This window comes from Triplophysa rosa, linkage group LG5 (assembly GCF_024868665.1).
Source record: "Triplophysa rosa linkage group LG5, Trosa_1v2, whole genome shotgun sequence".
Lineage (NCBI taxonomy): Eukaryota > Metazoa > Chordata > Actinopteri > Cypriniformes > Nemacheilidae > Triplophysa > Triplophysa rosa.
In genome coordinates, this window is record NC_079894.1 from 24,969,482 (window position 1) to 24,990,535 (window position 21,054).

General features: G+C 39.4%; 1 protein-coding gene across 1 annotated transcript; it reads left to right on the forward strand.

Annotated features, from left to right (window-relative positions):
• Positions 1 to 550: 550 nt before the first annotated feature.
• LOC130554639 (rho GTPase-activating protein 45-like) lies at positions 551 to 21,046 on the forward strand. Its single transcript, XM_057334423.1, has 4 exons — positions 551 to 756; positions 1,890 to 2,268; positions 15,255 to 15,401; positions 15,844 to 21,046. The coding sequence occupies exons 1-4, from the start codon at positions 664 to 666 to the stop codon at positions 15,930 to 15,932; spliced, it is 708 nt and encodes a 235-aa protein (XP_057190406.1). The 5' UTR covers positions 551 to 663; the 3' UTR covers positions 15,933 to 21,046.
• The last annotated feature ends 8 nt before the right edge of the window (positions 21,047 to 21,054 follow it).

Here is a 21,054-nt window from a genome sequence, read left to right on the forward strand (position 1 = left end):
GCAAGGCTTAAAAGGAACACCAGGGTCATGGGTTCGAGCCCCATGGAAACTCATAATGATAAATCTATACGTTTATATAGTTTGAATGACACGGGTATTAAAAAAACATGTTTATCATTTATACATTTTTGTTGGTTTTGTAGGCCTACAGTTGTTCATGTTAGGTCATTCAACAGTTTTGACTTTGAAAAATGTATTGGACTGTAAGTCACTTTGGTTGAAAGTTTCTGTCAAATTATTAAATAAGCATTTTCTGCTCGCTTTTATCTTACAGACCTTAAGCTGAATTATTGGTCTTTAATGATGCAGTTGTATTACACTTATTTTCAACCGTTTCACTTTATTACTAAGTTTCTGATTAGTGACACTTGTGCCCAAGTTCCTGCATTAACAAATATTACTATAATAGGAATACTTTGTAGTGTTTGGTCATGAATCCCATAGTAAACACTTCGGCTCTTGTAGGTTGTGAATGTGTTGTAGATGTTTGTATTGTGGCTCTCGTCCAGCAGGTGCCAGCAGCGCCGCGCGTCACATCGCATCGCTCAAGCAGGAAGAGTGAAGTCTGATGGGGAAGTAACTGTCAAAGTCGCAGAACAGCCTCGGGAGACAATTTAACCACTGTCTGCCTCGTTTCTGAACATTTGTTAACCTGGAGTGAAGATGTTTTCTAGAAAGAGGAAGGAGTTGGCGGCCAAAACACCTTCAGTCTCCAAAAAGAGTTACGCAGGAAACTCCGGAGCGCAAAACCCTTCGGTGAGATAATAAAACTGTCCTTAAATACTCACAAGTGTTAACAAGATTGTTTATAATAATGCGTGCGTGTTTTATACTTAAGAACATGTTTAACCTTCAAAGCCCGCGCGTAAAAGCGTCTCGACAGTTTGCGTTTATTATTAGGCGTGTGCAGTATTTAAGTTCACGTGTTTCCTTTGAGTAACTTCCAGAAGTTCAGAACAGTTTTATGTTTAGAGTCAACATTTCGTGTTTGTTATAGACACATGAAGCTTGTGGGATATTCATAATTAAAGGATTCTAGAAATTAGTTGTTACATTTTGAACTTGTATTTTATTGTTTGTCCCAAAAAACATAACGGTACCGTATGCGACATAATTTCCTCTTTCACAAATGGTTATAAACAAAATGATATTTCAGTAAAATATTGTTGAAAGCAAATACTGTAAAGTTGTATAATTTATTACTTCTAAACAAATACATTTCTTTTTGTTGAGTTTACTCAAAAGAACTTAAGAGACTTAAATTTATGTTTATATGTGATTTAAAATACTATAGTGATTTCTATTTCATGACGATTATTATGTATGTTAAATTGTTGGTTACCTGGTGGTTAAGCGTTAAGAAACAGTTGTGACGTCTTGCTCTTTGTTTCGGTGTCGCAAGCAACGGTTAAAATAAACTGTGAGGAAGTCACACAAGAGTCAGAAGTGCTTAAATTCAACCAAAAGAGTCAGTCCGGTAAAGAAATCCAGTGAACATCTATTCTGTTTTGATATAGTATGTCTATGAAACTTAAAATGCACATCAGCCTCATTTAAATGGATGGTTTATGCAAAAATTCTGTCATCATTTATTCTCTCTCATGTGGTTGTAAATCTGTTTGTGTGTCTTTCTTCAGTGGAACACAAAATAAGATATTTCGAGAAATGTCTCAGTGGTTGGAAGTCAATGGGGTTCAGTGTTGTTTGATTATGAACGTTCTTCAAAATATCTTCTTTTGTGTTCTGAAGAAGAAAGTAACTCCTACAAGTTTGAAAGGACATAACATTCTTTACAAATGTGACCAATTTAATATTCATCTCTTACGACACTCCGTTTTCATCATCCATGTACAGTTTCATTAGTTCTTCATTCTCTCTATCTGTTCCAGTTGTCTATTCTTCAAGAGCACACTCACAGTGACATTATCGATGGCCCATCTACATTGACGCCTCCAGACTCCATGACCTCCTCCTGCCCGGGAACCCCGTCCACCCATTCAAAGTTAGTGGGGTGCAGTTCACCTGTCGCTCCTCTCAGACGACCGTCGGGTCTCAGCCGTCATGCCAGCGCTGCTGGTTTCCCCTTCCAGACCGCTGGCACGTGGGGTTTTCATAAGGGTTACATCCGTGCCGGTCTCATGCACAGGCACCTGGCGGAGGTCGTGGAGGGGTCGGTCATCGAGGTGGAGAACATTCCCCTGCTGCTCAGAGACGTCGCCCGGTTCGCTGAGGCCGTGGAGAAGCTGAAGGACATGGTGATGGGTGACAGTAAGAGAGATGGGTTTGAAAAGTTATGTAAATAGCTGAGACACAGATGAGACTCCATGTGCTCTTCATTTAATCTCATTGATGTCAAGGAGTGATAATTGAGATATTAAAAAGATCTCATCTGAGATTTTTCTTTCTGGGTTGAACGGGGTTGACAGATAATTCTCTGGGCGTGTGTGTGTTGTCTTTGCGTTTCCATGTTGTAAGAGAGGAAGGAAGAGGAGCCGTGCGTCAGATGTTTCTTTGTAACCTTCGGTTTGAGATTATACACGTCCGCTGTCTTTTCTGCCCCCACCCACCTTCCCTTAAAAGACTGTATTTACTGGCTGCACCCTACTGAGAAAAGTCCAGTCCTTTGCCGAACACTTTTTTCTTCAGAGTGTTAAACCTAAAGCACAGATCTGATGTCACCGCTTGTGCCTGTGTTCTGGGTGGTTTCAGGGTGTCGCTGTGTGGTTGCCAAAGAAGCTCATTATTATGTGGTTTCTAGGGTTATCTGTGTGATTGGTCGCTTAGGTGATGATGTCAAAATAGCCCATCCTCAACCTAGAGGAGAATGTTATTGATCAGATGTTGCTCTTTATACATCTCAGGAGATTTAATGGAGGTCTTATTTAAGTCTCAACTTAGTCTCGGATGTTTCTCCTCAAATTGCTCAAGAGGAATAAAAAGAGAAGCAAACGAGAGTGGAATTGTTACACATGAAGGTGTAAATGAATGTAGATTGTTGAGGTCAAATAATTTGGATTTGATGAGAAATGTTTGAGTTCATATTGAGATCTTCAATAAAGTTGACATTTGATTGCAGACTTGACAAATCTGAGCTCAGTTTGACACATTGTTGACATCTCTTCTCAAACTCTAATGACAGACACATTTGTCAGATTTTTTGAGACACAGGTGAGACTTCAGCAAAAGTTTTCCATTTAATCTCATTGATGTCTAGAAGAAATAAGCAAGATGTTACAGAGATCTCATCTGTGATTTTTTTTCTTATGTGATATTCTAACTCATGTCTCTTCTTCGGTGAATGTTTATTGGTAATTTATCATCTGTCAGAATAAATGTGTTATTCTGTTTCATACGATTTTAGGCCACGCCAAACCTCATAAATTGATTAATTCAACTTTAAAAAATAGAGTTCAGCGTGACCTTTTTATATGAATTCCCACTTTTACAAAGAGGACTTTAACTCAGTGGTTTTCAAACCACTGGGGGGCCTCAAGATGGATCTATAGATTTTGTGGCATTTTATGAAATATAGAAATTTAACATCAATCAAACAGAAAAATAAGACCACCAACCAAAAGAATCGATCTTCCAGCATTGTATAATCAAATATGATTTTGGTTCAATTAAAATTCTAAGTTTAAGATTATACGTCTTTATTTGGGGACCTTACAACGAAAAAGTTTGAGAACCACTGCTTTAACTCTCTAATCTTCAAACTGACAAAAAAATTGTATTGGACGACACAGAAAGCTCATGTTTGACTGTGAGGTCTCCAGGCATCTGTCTGATGGTCTCCTGATGTCTCAGACTCTATTACATCCATCAGTTTTCCCCTCGACTCTCGTGTTCTTCCTCAAAGTGATGCTATTTTCATCTGTTTTACTTCCTGTTTACATTTACAGTGCTTGTAGAGTTTCAGTCGTGATGTTTCCGAATGTCATTTCAAAACTTTCTGCCAGTGCACTTGACACTCTCCTCCTGCACAAATTAAAAATCACAAATGAGATCTCTGATATCTCAGCCGTTTCAGACAGAAATTAGACCAAATGGAGACTAGTAGTGTTTGAGCGATGAAATCTTCATCTGTGAAGTCACGTTGTGTGTGTGTTTAGATATACAGTGAAGCTGTTAAAGCCACAGCAGATTTTTTACTCATTGAGTTGTTGTTTAGCTGCAGGTCTGCGCAGGTTTGATCACACTCGATGTGATGTTTGTCATGTGACCTGCTGTATTTCCTGTGATAGGTGGATATGTCAGATTTGCTCTGGACAGTTTTGAGTAATGTGATACGTGAGGGAAGTGTGGTGAGGTCAAGATGTGAATCAACATGCACCAACCCTCTCGCTTCTGTAAAACACTCCTTCAAAACTTCTGTGGATAATTTTTAAAAACATTCCCTTTAAAAAAACGGAATTCTCCTAGACGTTAGTGAGATTAAATGTAGAGCTGATGAAAACTTTCCTTAAGTCTCATGTGTGTCTCAGATGTCAGAAATGTCACAAATGTGTCTGTCATTAGAGTTTGAGAAGAGATGTCAACAATGTGTCAAAATGTGTAAAACTTATCTGCTGCTTAGCAACCACATAGCCACACCCTGGCAACCACCCAGAATACCCTTGTGTGTTATCGTATTGTCTTCTGCGTGGCAACACACAACTTTCTTCATTCAGTATTTCTTTTTATGTTGATTTGTGTGTTTACTATATAATTTAATTTATTAATTCACTGTAGAGTCACTAAACTCATTCCTCTCGCAAGTGGCTATTGTCAGCTGTTTAGCGTGCATGGCCACATAAAAAATATTGTAGTTAGGGCTGTCACGATTATTAAATAATCGTCTCATCGCGATTGTTTGACCTCATCGCGATGATTTCGGATCATCGCAATTATCGCACATCTCTATAGAAGACACTAGGGGGAGCTGTAGTGCATCTGCATATTGCATATTTTAGTGTATATATTGTTACTAAAGCATGGTAATACTTGTAAAATGTACCACCACAACACAGTCACTTAAAAAAAACCTAAAACATATACAAATTACCTGCAGTACAATTTAATATTATTTAAGCAAATCTCAGTGTGAAAATCAGTCTACCAAAATTTCATTAACACACAAGTAAAATTTTACTGTAGTCTTGCAAGTGAGAAAAAAACAGACTAGAAGCTTTTCTATGACTGATAGTATTTTAATGGTGGCTTCAATTCACACCTGATCAATTTACTTCATTTACAAGTATTTGGTGGTTGTCTTATTGACAGGTAAAAGCCTAAACCTTAAATATATGATGACCCAATTTTTTCCGATGTATTTCCAAGAAAAAATCATAGTCTTGTATTCAGAACAATATGGTCATTTCAATCGCTGAATCAAAAATGAATGAGAATTAAATGTCAAAGCTCAAAAACAGACAATTAATCGCCAAAGCCCTAAAACAGACAATTAATCGCCATAATCGCAATGATTTATTAGACAATTAATCGTCAATCAAATTTCATAATCGTGACAGCCCTAATTGTAGTACATTTAATTTACTATAGTAAACTGTGGTGTACTGCAGTACATTACAGTAATTTCGACACTTTGTTAATGGATACTTTAGTGTTCTGTAGTATTAACTGCAGTGAATAAATAAACCATGGTAAATACTTTAGAAAACTTTATGATTTACTAAAGTAAACTAGTATACGGTACTATATTATAGTAAATGCTAAGCTTTGTTAATGTATACTACTACAATATTCTGTAGTATTAACTATAATGAATTGATAAACTAGTAAATAGTTTGGTATACTTTAATGTTTACTATAGTAAAAATGTTTGTAAATAAACAAAGTGTAGTATTAACTATAGTAATATATATGTATACTACTACAGTGTTCTGTTATCTACTGTACTTCAATATTTACTGTAGTAGGGTAGTATACTTTCGTGTTTACTATAGTAAACTATAGTATATTATAGCAATCACTACACTTTGGTTAAATGTATTAAATACTGAAGTAATATAATATTTGGGCAATTCCTTGAAAATGTCAACCTTATCAAGTTTTTACCAAAGGGTTTTACTATACTAACAGCACGGATCTCTTCAAGTTTTTAAAGCATTTGTTTTATTTTTAGTGCATTCTTTTTTAAAGTGAGATAAGTGCTATTTTCAGGATTGTCACATCCATAATGGTACTGGGCACATGAAAATTAATATAAAGTGACTTTATGTTCTACGAAGAGGTATCCCTTCTCCATTTGTTGGGTATAATTGCTATAATAAAAGGTTTGTAGATTTTAATGTACAGAAATCCATTTTTCTGATGTTTAGACTCTATCAACAAGGATTTAGGCAAATATAAACGGTTCCGTATATTGGTAAAAATTAGGGGTGTCAACGTTAACGCGTTAACGCATGCGATTAATTTTTTCAAATTAACGCGTGAGAAAATATTTATCGCAATTAACGCAGCATCCGTTTGTTTTGACATCCTTTGTCTAGCGTTACATTATGTAATCACGCTCTTATTCGTGTACAGGCTTTTAAACCACTTAAGCGCGATTTGAAACAGTTGCTTTGAGGCGTTCAATGAAGATAGACAGCTTCTAAACTGTGGGACGCGGCAAAACGCAACGCGAGGTCCAGTCTGGTGTAAACAGTCACGGGCTGAAGGCTGCGTCGGTGAATCTCTGTCAGACAGCGCATCCGTGTTAAGTTCTCTTTCGTGCTTGAATGGATAAAACCACACAAGATTATGTCAGAAAGCCCGTTTTGTCTAGCATTTTCTTAAGCACAGACTTCAAAGTGTAAAATAAAATCTTAAATGAATGCAAAGAGTTGTGAAAATGGGAGTGCGGTGACGGTCAGATCTGCGAACTGAGACAGCTCTTAAAGGGGCCACGCTCTTAAACGTGCTGCTGTGACTCCTGTCACTAATGTTAATCAAAGAACAAAATAAAAGAAGAAATCAATGTGATTTTATAGCTTTAATGAGAATTCTTCTGCATTTAATTTATAATTTAGCATTAAAGACTGTAAAGTGTCCTTCAATTTCCTACATGAGCTCTCAATTATACTGTTGAATGGCTATAATTAATGTTAAAATAATCAATTTAATAGAGACATCAGTTACAATACTAATATCAAAATGTTAGCTTTCATAAAATGATGCTGTTAAAGAAATATGTTGTTTCTACATCAATTTGAAGATTAAATGTGAAATTATTAAAATGTAAAAGTATATTTTAAAATATAATTGTTGTGTGCGATTAATCACAGAAAAAATGTGTGATTAATCCGATTAATTTTTTTAATCGATTGACAGCACTAGTAAAAATACATTCTCGGAGCATTTTATGTCACGTCCGTAATGCAGAATGTCACATCCATAATGCTGGAATTGCCCATTTGCCATGATAAGGTTGAAAAACACTATAGTATCTATAGTATTTCACTACATTTTACTATAGTAAATACCAAAGTATATTGCATTACTGCATACTTTGTACTTGTTATTTTCACTGGAAACAACAGACCTTCCAGGTACTTTAAGGAGACTCATTTCATCATACTGTGATTTGGGACACACTCATTTCAGATGCTGTTGAGGACGGTTTGTTTGTGAGTTTGGATGCAGCGAGGGTCTCAGTTACCCACATGAAAATGTTGAAGTTCATTATTCCCCATCAGCTCTGTGTCAGAGAGGATCGAGTGTTTGAAACACTAAACCTGTTTGTTACATGGTGTTTTTTTTTTGAGAACACCCACAGTCTGAACATGAGTTTAAACACACAAGGACTTCTGTTGTGCAAAACAACAGCTTTCATTGTCCTGCTGACTTGAACCCCTGCATTTTACCCACAATTCGTTTGTCCATGCTGTGACACTGTCACAGCAAAGCCTGCAGGATAGTTATTCACTATGGGTAAAGATGTGAAAGAGTCATTATATATGAATGTCACATGCCAAAGTGTTTGTTAATTATTTTCATGTGCAAGATATGTTGGTTTTTGAACATTATCCTAGGCATTATGGGTGAACAGAAATTATGGAGACTTTTATGGGCTGCTAAGGACTTTTATTATGATGGGCCTAGCCATAAAAGGGGAGGCAGCCATTTTGAGAGAGGGGTATGTTTGGTGAGGTGGTATGCTTTTGTGACCATCTACTCCAGGACAAATGGCTATCTCCTAGGAACAAGAGCTGGAGGATAACCTGTTTTGCGGGGCCTTGAACCAGTGGATTATACTTTTTCTCTTTTGGGGACATTGGATTTATTTTTCCCTTTCTTCATCTGGATTTTCTTGTTTGCTGTCCACGTCAAATGAGAAAAGGACTGAGACGAAATACTGATAAGTACTATCATTATTGTTTCCCCTTTTTCCTTGCCTGTGGACTAATGGACTGGAGTGTTGCACCCAATGAGCCTATTTAAGAAGTTTTATGCTTTGGACTATTTTGTTTGAGTCTTTAATTGTCAACAGTCTTGGCTGCATTTGATATTACTGTATGACCAGCAAGTAAAAGGGAACAATTTATTCAAGCTCTCCCTGTGATAATAATTCAACCCTTCTGATAAGAGTTGTGTTTGTTATAGATGATGGCACGTACGGTGAACAAACATTTCAAGAAACTGTTTGAAGTTTGATATTGTACCATTTACATCTAAGGATTTATTTTGTTTTGACTGGGAAGTATGGATGACCCAACTGGTAATGTTGGTGAGCAGGCTGTGGCTGAGCATGACGAGTGTTCAGAGTCCCGTCCTTATCAACCTTCCCCTGGCGTTTCATACAGAGAACCTTTGCCAGTCATTGAATTAAGTTCCTTGATGAGTGATATGTATATTGACAGCCATAGCCAGGTTGGAGGAAGTGAAGAGGATGAACCTCTTGTGTCAAATCCTAGTAGGGAAATGCTGGAATTATTTTAAACTAAAATAACCCTACTCTCTTCATCAGTTCAGACTCTGCAGACTGAGGTGCAAACACTTAAAAATGATTTCATAGCCTGCAACGATAGCATGGTTAACCGAGAAGCCTGTTTCAGGGATGCCCTTGAACAAAGGATAGAGGCATTGGAAGCTGGAATGAACGGATCATTGTCGCATTTGGAGGCTGAGATGGTGAATTGTTTCAAGCGTCGAGATGAACTATGGAGGAAAGAAATGGCACGTATAAAGACAACTAGTACCCCAGTTTCTCTCCACCCTTTCAGCCATAGCCTTTCAGAGGCCGGGCCCCTTTCCTCTGTAATTTCATCCCCAGCAACCCCTAAGCCACCTATCAACTTAGAATTTCCCACCTTTGGAGAACATCGTGAAACTTGCGATGTCTTAGAGTTCATTGAGAAGTGCGAAAACTTCCTGTCCCTCAGACCACTCACGGATGTAGAATTGCTAGCTACCATTAATGCAGTGCTAACAGGTCCTGCGAGGAGTTGGTGGGTGGCTGAAAAGTTAAAGATACACAACTGGGAGGAGTTCAAACGCTCCTTCATGACTGCTTTCCTTTCTACTGATTACTTGGCGGAGTTAGAAGACAAGCTCAAGGCTATGGTTCAAGCCCCAAACCAGAGTATCCGCGACTTTGCATATGATTATAGGGCCCTGTGTTTGAGATGGAAGGACGACTTGCCAGAACAGGAGGTGGTAAGACGAATTCTCAATAGTTGTAACCCTTCCCTGGCGAGTAGTCTAAGAGGTGCCGTGCACACCGTGGAACAGCTGGTTAAAGTGGGATCTTTAGTGGAGAGGGACTTGAATTCAAAGAAGGATTACTGGGCTCGAGTCAACCAGCTCAAAGGAACAAATGAAGGAAAAAAGAGTGCCTCATTCCGACGTGATCAACTACCCAAGTCTCCAAGTAGCTCAGTTCAACATGTCTCATTGATTCAAACAACAACACCCCCTCTGCTGAAAGTTGCTATAGGTGTGGGGAATTACCACATCGAAGCAGTTGTCGACACTGGTTCGACCTATTCCTTAATGCAGAAACAGCTATGGGACGGGGTGAAAAAACCAGAAGAACGACTACTGCAGGGTTCAAGCAAGACTTTCATGGTGGCCGATGGAAAGGCTCATGTGGCAGAGGGTAGAACCCCTGTGGATTACGATTGGCATGGAATGGTCTGGTCCATTGACACCTATATAATGTCAGATGAGCACCTGGCATTTCCTCTGATCCTTGGACTAGACTTCCTGAGGCAAACGAGGGTACAGTTGAATGTTGCCACTATGAGCTATGAGTTGATGGTTAAAGGGCAAGTTAGAGTATACTCTTTTCTCCAACAGCCTCAGTGGGAGCAGTCGTACGTTCTGAAGAGGGAACAGGTTACGTCTTTGTTCATGGCTATATTGACGGCGAAAGGTGGACAGATGGAGATGGCATCAGCAATTAGCATAAAGGACATCATAGCAAGACATCCACCAGAAATCCAATCCCTCTTAAATAAATGGGCTACGGTCTGTTCGGGAAGTCTTGGGAGAACTAAACAAGCTACCCATCAGATCATAACAACAGATGACATGCCTATACGGTCGAAAGCGTATAGAGCTTCTCCCTTAAAGAAAGAGGTGATGGAAAGCGAGATTGATAGGATGATGCGGGAAGGTATTATTGAGCCTTCTCAATCCCCTTGGGCATCTCCGGTAGTACTAGTCCCAAAGATGGATGGAAGTCTAAGGTTCTGTGTCGATTATCGCCGTCTTAACTCCAAAACCCCCCAAGATGCTTACCCGATGCCGCTCATCCATGAAATACTGGAGTCATTACAGGGTGCCAGTTATTTCAGTTCCCTTGACTTAAAATCGGGATACTGGCAGGTAGAAATGGAAGAAAGCAGCAGGGAGAAGACAGCTTTCATAACCCCCTTTGGATTGTTTCATTTCTTGACCATGCCCTTCGGGCTGAAAAATGCAGGGGCGACATTCCAGAGGTTGATGGAGAGAGTGTTAGGGAAACTTAGAGGAACTGTGTGCTTTGTCTACATAGATGACATAATTGTCTATTCCCCAAGTCAGCAGCAACACTTAAAAGATCTTGAAGCTATCTTCCAAAAACTGAAGGAGGCTAATCTTACCTTAAATCTTAAGAAATGCCACTTCATGAATGCTGATCTTAAGTTTTTGGGACATGTGGTGTCCAAGCAGGGAGTTAAAGTTGACTCGGACAAGGTCGCTGCCATCAGTGAGTACCCAATCCCGCAAAACCTGTTGGAACTTCAGAGATTCCTAGGGTTAGTTGGTTTGTACCACAAATTTATTTCCCACTTTGCTGAACTGGCCGTCCCATTGAACCACCTCAAGAGGAAAGGTGTGAAGTGGGCATGGACGGATGAAACACAGTTAAGCTTTGAGAATCTCAAACAGGCTTTGCAACACGCCCCTGTACTAGCTCAACCTGATCTGTCAAAACCCTTCCAGGTCCAGACAGATGCTAGTTTATTTGGCCTGGGGGTGGTGCTAACTCAGAACAGCGAAGGAGGGGAGATGGTGATTGCATATGCCTCGAGAGGTCTGAGGGGAGCTGAGGTTAATTATTCAACCTCAGAAAAAGAATGTCTTGCAGTGATATGGGCGGTCGAAAAGTGGCATCACTACCTGGAAGGAGTTCCATTTGTGGTGTGTACAGACCATGCTGCTTTGACCTGGGCTTTTAACTCTCCCAAAACTACGTCTCGGCTGACGAGATGGACCTTAAGGCTTCAGCGTTTTCACTTCCAGGTACAGTACCGAAAGGGAAGGATGAATGTAGTGCCTGATGCTTTGTCGAGAGCTCAATGTTGTAATTTCTCCTTAGCAGTGTATGTTGGCAACAAATCCTCACATTGGAATTTGGATATTCCATCAACTATGGCAGAAATACTAAATGCCCAGAGTGTGGATGTTGGGGTGAGTGAGTTGAAGGAGAGAATTGGAATCACGGATGAGGTTAATCGCATCAGATGGGAAGTCCAGCATGGGGTGTTGTAGTGCCTGAGAGTCTAACCACAACCTTTTTCGATTATTTTCACAACAGCCCCCTTGGGGCACATCTGGGGCGAATGAAGACTCTTCAGAAAATCTTAGGAGTCGCCTGGTGGCCCGAGGTGCACAAAGATGTATGGAAGCACGTGAAGGAATGCACGGTCTGCCAGAAATATAAACCTGGTAACACCAAGCCCTTTGGTTTCCTCCAATCCACAGAAATAGAGGAGCCTGGGTACATGTTAGGGGTGGACCTTATGGGGCCCCTTCCTAAAAGCAAAAAGGGGAATGTGTATCTGCTGGTAGTGGTCGACTATTTTACCAAATGGGTAGAGCTCTTCCCTATCAGAGACAGCAAGACTCCCCGAATCTGCAAGATTTTGCAAGAAGAGGTGTTAACGAGGTGGGGAGTTCCAAAGCTCTTACTGTCTGACCGCGGACCTCAGTTTCTAAGCCAACTGATGAAGGATCTGTGTAAGAGATGGGGAATAACAAGGAAGCTCACCACCAGCTATCACCCTCAAACAAATCTCTCAGAGCGAGTCAACAGAACCGTTAAGACCATGATCGCATCCTTTGTAGGTGAAAGCCATCGTGACTGGGATAGGTGGCTGGCTGAATTTCGTTTTGCTATTAACACTGGCGTCAGTGAAACCACAGGACACTCACCTGCTGAACTAGCACTGGGCAGGCAGTTGAAAGGTCCCCTTGAACGACTTGTTGCTCATCCACCAACTCCAGAACAATCAGGATATTCCCTCGTAGAACGACAACAGCAACTTAGGCAGGATGTTCTAAAGGCAATGAGAAGCGCGCACTCCAAACAGGCCAGGTATTACAATGCCAGACGGAAGTTTGTTCAGTTCCAAATGGGAGACCTGGTTTGGGTCCGTGCTCATCCTGTGTCAAAAGCCGATGCTTACTTTTCGTCTAAACTAGCCCCTAAATGGGAGGGACCTGTGAAGATAAAGAAGAAATTGGGTCCAGTGAACTATCTTGTGGAATGGGGTTCTGGGGAGAAGGTGGACAATGTAAATGTCGTGAACCTTAAGCAATATTTTGGGGAAGGATTAGCCTCCGGCAGGGGGGGGACTCTGTGACACTGTCACAGCAAAGCCTGCAGGATAGTTATTCACTATGGGTAAAGATGTGAAAGAGTCATTATATATGAATGTCACATGCCAAAGTGTTTGTTAATTATTTTCATGTGCAAGATATGTTGGTTTTTGAACATTATCCTAGGCATTATGGGTGAACAGAAATTATGGAGACTTTTATGGGCTGCTAAGGACTTTTATTATGATGGGCCTAGCCATAAAAGGGGAGGCAGCCATTTTGAGAGAGAGGTATGTTTGGTGAGGTGGTATGCTTTTGTGACCATCTACTCCAGGACAAATGGCTATCTCCTAGGAACAAGAGCTGGAGGATAACCTGTTTTGCGGGGCCTTGAACCAGTGGATTATACTTTTTCTCTTTTGGGGACATTGGATTTATTTTTCCCTTTCTTCATCTGGATTTTCTTGTTTGCTGTCCACGTCAAATGAGAAAAGGACTGAGACAAAATACTGATAAGTACTATCATTATTGTTTCCCCTTTTTCCTTGCCTGTGGACTAATGGACTGGAGTGTTGCACCCAATGAGCCTATTTAAGAAGTTTTATGCTTTGGACTATTTTGTTTGAGTCTTTAATTGTCAACAGTCTTGGCTGCATTTGATATTACTGTATGACCAGCAAGTAAAAGGGAACAATTTATTCAAGCTCTCCCTGTGATAATAATTCAACCCTTCTGATAAGAGTTGTGTTTGTTATAATGCCCGTTGACTTTGATTTATGATGATGTTGTTATACACAGAGAGTGATGTGAGTGATGGATCTTTTGATATTGAACCCGTGACTCTGTGTTTAGAGGATCTGTTTCAACTGATGTATTAAAGTGAGGGAAACATCAGTGAACTGTAAGTCCCCTCTTGTGGAGTTGAATGGAAGGGCAGAGAGGTGCATTGTGGGATGGGTAGGAAGCGTAGAACACAATAACTCGCAGGTTTCTGTAAAGTAAATAAAGAAGCAGTGCCATAATGTTTACTTCCTATCATTTGACATCACGGAGGCCTGGTTTCACAGACAAGACAGAGCTTAAAGTCGCCATGAAATCAAAAGGGAAAATTCGACGTGTTTTACACAGTGTTGCAGTAGTTATTAAGAATGATTCATCCGTGCACACCATTATTTCTTTTTTTATTCATTTGCACTTGCAATCTTTAATCAAATACATTAAGCTCCTCTCCCCCTCTCAACAACAATGCTTCACCACATGATGTCAGCAACAAAAAAGAGGTAGGACTATGCTGACTGTACAACGGCCAGGCATTTTTAGCCCTCCCCTCCACAACAGAGTGTAAACTGGCATTCAAACCTGCCTCCATTTTGTTAGCAACGCCCAACTAACAACAAACCAATCAAAACGGGAATGCCCAAATAAAGCCCCGCAACACATTTTTTTCTAATTTCAGAAGCTGTTGCATTCGGATATACGTCCCGATACGGAAAAGTAGTCAATCGCAACTTCCGTTTCATGGTGTCTTTAAACCGGACTATGCCTTAGTTATTAGTTAAAATAGGCTATTTATTGAAGTTATTTTCAGTTAAGGCAGATCAAACTTTCATTTTGATGTAGGACTAGTCTTAAGCCTTGTGTGTGAAACCGGGCAAGAGTTATTAATGCTTTGTGTGCGTGTGTGCGCGTGCGTGCGTGCGTGTCTGTTTTACATGTATTATATATATGTAAAATACAACTTTTACAAGCAGGGATATTTAAAAAAAGAAAATGAAGATATGTAATGGCAGATAAAGTGCAAACCAGTGAAATATACAACAGTGCAGATGTGAGGAAGTGAAAAGAGTTTATTAGTCTGTTTAAAGTGACAAAGTGAGCAGGCTTTGTTTAACCTGTCAGAAGAGGTAGTTGAAGAGGGGCAGACCGATGCTGAATGAGGTAGTGGGCAGTCCAATGCTGCATAAAGGGACTAGTGCGGGTCTGTGTATGTTGTGGTGGGGGCTAGGGGGGTTGGCAGTGGGAGTGGAAGGAGCTGAGGATGAGGTCAGAGTTCAGTGGTGCATGGGGCAAGAGAGTGTAGGGGGTGCAGGGTCAGGAGGGAGTTTAGCATGTGTGTAACATTCAGATATTTTTAAGCGTGATGCAAGTGTGTGAATAGTTTTAGTGTCGCTGTGATATTTAAAGTGTCTCTCTCTCTCTCTCTCTCTCTCTCTCTCTCGCTCTCTCTGTGTGTACGGGTGCAGCTAAAGAAGACGTTCAGAGCCGCTCGGCCATTCACGAGTGTTTGGGTGAAGTGTTACGAGTGTTACGTCAGGTCATCAGCACTTATCCTCTCCTCAACACTGTAGAAACTCTCACCGCCGCGGGAACTCTTATCTCAAAGGTCAAAGGTCAGTTCAACCGCCATCACCATTCTTTCCCTCTCTCACTTCTCTATGAACACAACACACACCAACATGAAATAACAACTGATGCAAAGCATTTATAAGAAACATAAAAAATTGGACTAAAAATATTACAATTCTGTCATCATTTATTCACTGCCATGTAGTTGTAAATCTGTATTCGAGTCTTTCTTCAGTGGAACACAAAAGAAGATATTTTGAGAAATGTCTCAGTAATTTTGTGTTCATACAATAGAACACAAAAATCATGTTCCGTGTGTGTGTTTATCTCATGTTTTTTTTTTTACATGAACACTCATTAAACTGGTCTGACCATCATTAATACAGGTGTTCCACATTTGTGTGATGTCACTTCTGGTTTTATTTGTGATTAAAGCAGAAGCGTGTGTAGATGTGTGTAAAATCGTCTCTTTTCTGTGTCTCTCAGGGTTCAGTTATGAAGGCACCACTGATGCTCAGAAGAAAGATTTTGAGAAAGCCATCGAGACCATCGCCGTGGCCTTCAGCAGCAAGTAAGACTGAATCACCTGCTTATTTACTTCAACCTCATATACTGTAACTAGAGTTTTCAAGAGTTTTTTTAAGGTGTTTTTACAAAACACGCCGTTTCAAAACTTCTTAATGTCATATATGTGTGAAGCTGTATGATTTGTATTTTACATTTGGCAGACACTTATTCATTTGAGCGGTACACTTTGTAAGTACATGCTTACATTGTCAATCGAACTTATGATCCCAACTGAAGCTATGGATGACATACACCACCGGTCAAAAGTTTTTGGACACTTGAGTGAAATGTTTCTCGTTGTTTTAAAAAACGTTTGATATGAACGTGTATGCTTAAATGTCTGAAATTAGTTTAGTAAACAAAAATATAATTTTGCAAACAAACAGTTTTTTCATGCCAAAACTAACATTTTATTTAATAAAAAATGTTTTTGAAATGGATGACTTTGACTGAATAATGAAGAAAGAGCAGCTAATAAGAGCACAGAATAGATGAGAACTCCTTTAATATTGTTTAAGAAGCATCTCAGGGTGAGACCTCAAGAAGCTGCTTGAGAAAATGACAAGAAAACATCTCTGCAAATTCGAGTCAAAAGGTGACTACACTGAAGATGAAGATTTTTTTTGTTGCAACGTAATTCCCATAGTTCCCTTTGTTTTATTTCATACTTTTGATGAGTTCATTATTATTCTAAAATATGGAAAAAAATATGAACACATAAGTAAGTGTCCAAAAACTTTTGACTGGTAGTGTATTTTATGCATTTAAACAGATTTATGTTGTTTAATATTGCTCACCCGTCACATATTCATTCACACAGCAAACACAATGGGCTAGTTGCACAAGATTGCGCTGGTGAGATTTTGCGATGCCAGATTCCGCAGACTAATTTCCGGTAGTATAATACTCCCTGCGTTCCATTCCGAGGTGATCATACCTATGCCCTACTCCCTTCAAGAAGTAAAGCTCTTGATGTGTAAACTCTAGAGAGAAAACGCAGTTGTATCATTTTAATGTGTCCGTTTAAAATTTTCTTGGCAAAATGAGCATTTAAAACAACGCCATTTTCTCTTTATGTGGAGCGATGTTTTATGTGTTGTCCCCTTCCCGAAGGGCACTTCGGAGGGCGATATATCCCGTTTGGAACGCACCGACTATCAAGTTGTTTTGGCTTAACTAAGTGCTCAGCAATGTAAAGAGGATCTGTCATATCGCCAGGGGCGGATTTAGTGATTGGGGGGCCCTAGGCAAATCCATGTATGGGGGCCCCAACTATGCACCATTTTACTTTACTGCAACCCTTATTTTTCTTCCTCCTCAAAGCACACAACTTTTCACCCCCAGTCAAAGTGACAGGGGAAAACTAAGCTTAATAAACACAGATACTGACTAATTAAAATAAATATAATAATGAATTCCCAAATGAAAAACATGTGATAAGTGTCTTAACAAAACACTTATATTAAAGTTCTAAAAAAAATTGATGAAATGAAAACTAATAAGTTATATAAAGCATTAAATTTATTCAATCAAACAGAAAAGTTGAAAATTTTAATATAAGCCTTTTTTATAAGACTTTTTAGCCCATAAGTAACCAGTCTAACTACATGAGCAAAGCTCATTCACACCCTACGTTCTCTTGTAGTTCACTGAGCTTTGAACGATTCACTGATCTCTTACATTCTGTGTAAACGAATTGGTTCAAAGGAGTCATTTGTTTGCGAGTCGTTCTGATCACAATGTGCGTTCATACCACGGTTATTTTAGTTTACTAAAATTAAAACTTTGAAAACGTCTCTGTTCATTGAAATCAAATAAAATATTGACCTACAAATTATGGGGAAAAACTTAACTAAAGGAAAAATTGAAATGTTGCATCAAAAATAAATTGAAATAAATTTAAAGCACTAAAATTATAATAATAAACAAGAACTGAAATAAAACTAAAATAGAAATTAATTAATATTATATAGAAACATAAAAAATAAACAAATAAATTATAAAAGGGCAAAAGCATATACCAAAATTGGTAAAACTTTAACTAAAATTAACATAAAAACTAAAGATCTAAAAATAAAAACGAATTAAAATATAAAAAATAAAACGAAATAAAACTAAAATGAAAACTATAATAACTCTGGTTCATACTGGCGAACTCGCTGTGTACAGAATAACGCTGATTCAACGAGCCAACTTCGCAGCTAAAAACATTATAATGGTGTACAGCAAGTACAAGAAATTCAAGAAAATGTAAATTGAACGTAAAACTCCTGAACAGCCATGAAACACAGCTAATACAGCTCCTAATATAGCTCTTTTACTGAACTCTTCAGCGTCTCACTGCTGGTAACGAAACAGTGCCTCCATTGTTTCTTAACTGCAGTTACAAATGACAATCTGTTTAATAATGCACGCAGTGTTTTTTGTGAAGACACTCAAAATATTTTTGATGAGAGTCTAAGGCGGCACGAAATTTGATTGAGGCGGCCGCCTCCAATTTCTTTATGCAGGAAAAACCCTGATCTGTGATTACTATATACAATGTGTGTCCTCTCTCCGTGTTTTTTGTGGTTAACGACCTTTCATGCATTTAAATGTGACCAAATTTCTGTACTAGTGCATACAGTATGAATCGTTAGCACTGTACTGACGTTATTATATTATGTCTTTATGTGCCCATCGATGTGCGCAGCAGAATCAAACAACCTTTCTACCCTTGAACTGGCCCTCTCCTACCAAGCGCACAGCGCTCTTTGTTTGACAGATGTTTTGGTCGTCAGTCATTATAACTGTATTGTCGGTGTTCATGGAGAAATACTCACTGGCACATTATCATTGCTCGTGGCCGGGAGAATGCTGTGTCTGGTGGGAGAGAGATGCGCTACTGCTGTAGGAGCAGCGGTGGAGTTTGTGTGGGGAAAAAGCAGAGACTTTGGCAACACTCTTTTGTAAATCGTCTTTTTTCCTCTCCACTGGTGTAGCTGCGTTCTTTGTTGTTTTATTTCCCTGCGACTTTTACTTCGTTTTGCAGCTAAATATACTACAGTGACACTCTCGCTGTGGGCAGTTCTACTAATTCCGCCGCTGCGTTAACTTTCTCTAGCTGGTGTCGAACTCGTCTCGCACATATACGGTGCTAATCGAATGGTCCACTCTAATCTGTAATGGGGAGAGTGCCTTCGTACAGATGTAATAACGTAAAACGTTAACAGGGATATCCCGACTATTTTGATGATTACTTGGGGCTCTACGTGGCTGCTGACATGGCTTATTGGTTAAGTCCACCCCTTCCTTTTGGGGCCCCTGGTATTTCGGGGCCCCAGGCGATTGCCTACCTTTGCCTAATGGTAAGTCCGCCCCTGCATATCGCTTATACATTACTTTCTTTTTCTTTTCTTTTTACCTAAAAACATCTATATTGCCTGCCAAAAATCCTCCTTTTCCCATACAGTGACTGTCCAAAATCGCTCACTATACCCTCATTCACTATTCCCTACATTAGTTCACTAATATAGTCCACTTTAAGGAGCGGGTGAAAACGAGTGAATTGCACTGGGAATGATGCGGGCGCCATCTTCTGCCAGGACGTGGGAATTCATTCAGCGCGAACATCACATTAGATGGCTAGCAACTAGCCGTGAGTGTACATCGGTTATACACTCGTTATTATGATGCATCATGGGATTGAATGAGTGCACTCAATAATGTCCACTATGAATTCGGACAACACTAAAAATGGATGTCCCCTCAAATAGTGCACTATATTAGGGTATAGGGGGCTATTTCTAACACAGCTATGCTGCGTCTGAAATCGCATACTGTGACAGTACGTACTGAATTTGAATAAGTACCTAATCGGCCGTTAAATTAGTACGTTCTATATAGTAAGAGTGAGAGTAGAATGAATACATTTCGGACAAACTGCGTCCGCCATGTTTTGGCATTTCTCGCCTACTGTTTTTGCATACTGATGTTTCGGACATACTATTCATGACTCATACTCATTTTTGCCTACTATATAGTATGGAAGTTAGCGATTTTGAACGCAGCGCCAGTGTTATACGACCGGAAATTACTCTGCCGACTCTTGTGCAACTAGAGAATACAGCACTGTCAGTCAATGAAGGTGTCATTGTAAGGTTTTTTTGACAATGTGAAGTTTCTTGGCAATCCCATTGTTACAGATTTATCATATTATTTATTATATTATAATTTATATGCGTAAAAACCATTTTCTGAACTTTATTTGGCCTCACCATTTGTCCTTGAGGCAGAGCTGCTCTAAATAGCATTAAAAAACACATTTTTTCACAATGTTTTCTCTCTCCTAAAATATAAGAGTGTGTTCATTTCAGCATGTCTAAAGGAATAAAGTCTGTCGGGTAAACAAGAGTTTATTTATTCAGTTCAGTCAGTCTGCTGTTGTACTTAGACCGTTGCTCTGGATTAGAAGCTCCAAAACGTTTTAGGATGTGAAAAATCACTGTATTTTTAAAACAAATGAAACACTGCATTGTCAAAGTTGACAAGCTTTTTTTTTATTGCTTTTCATAAATATTTGCAAAACCCACAGATGAACATGAAGGGTGCCCAACAGTAATGATTTATGAAAAAATTAGGGGTGTCAACGTTAACGCGTTAACGCATGCGATTAATTTTTTCAAATTAACGCGTGAGAAAATATTTATCGCAATTAACGCAGCATCCGTTTGTTTTGACATCCTTTGTCTAGCGTTACATTATGTAATCACGCTCTTATTTGTGTACAGGCTTTTAAACCACTTAAGCGCGATTTGAAACAGTTGCTTTGAGGCGTTCAATGAAGATAGACAGCTTCTAAACTGTGGGACGCGGCAAAACGCAACGCGAGGTCCAGTCTGGTGTAAACAGTTACGGGCTGAAGGCTGCGTCGGTGAATCTCTGTCAGACAGCGCATCCATGTTAAGTTCTCTTTCGTGCTTGAATGGATAAAACCACACAAGATTATGTCAGAAAGCCCGTTTTGTCTAGCATTTTCTTAAGCACAGACTTCAAAGTGTAAAATAAAATCTTAAATGAATGCAAAGAGTTGTGAAAATGGGAGTGCGGTGACGGTCAGATCTGCGTACTAAGACAGCTCTTAAAGGGGCC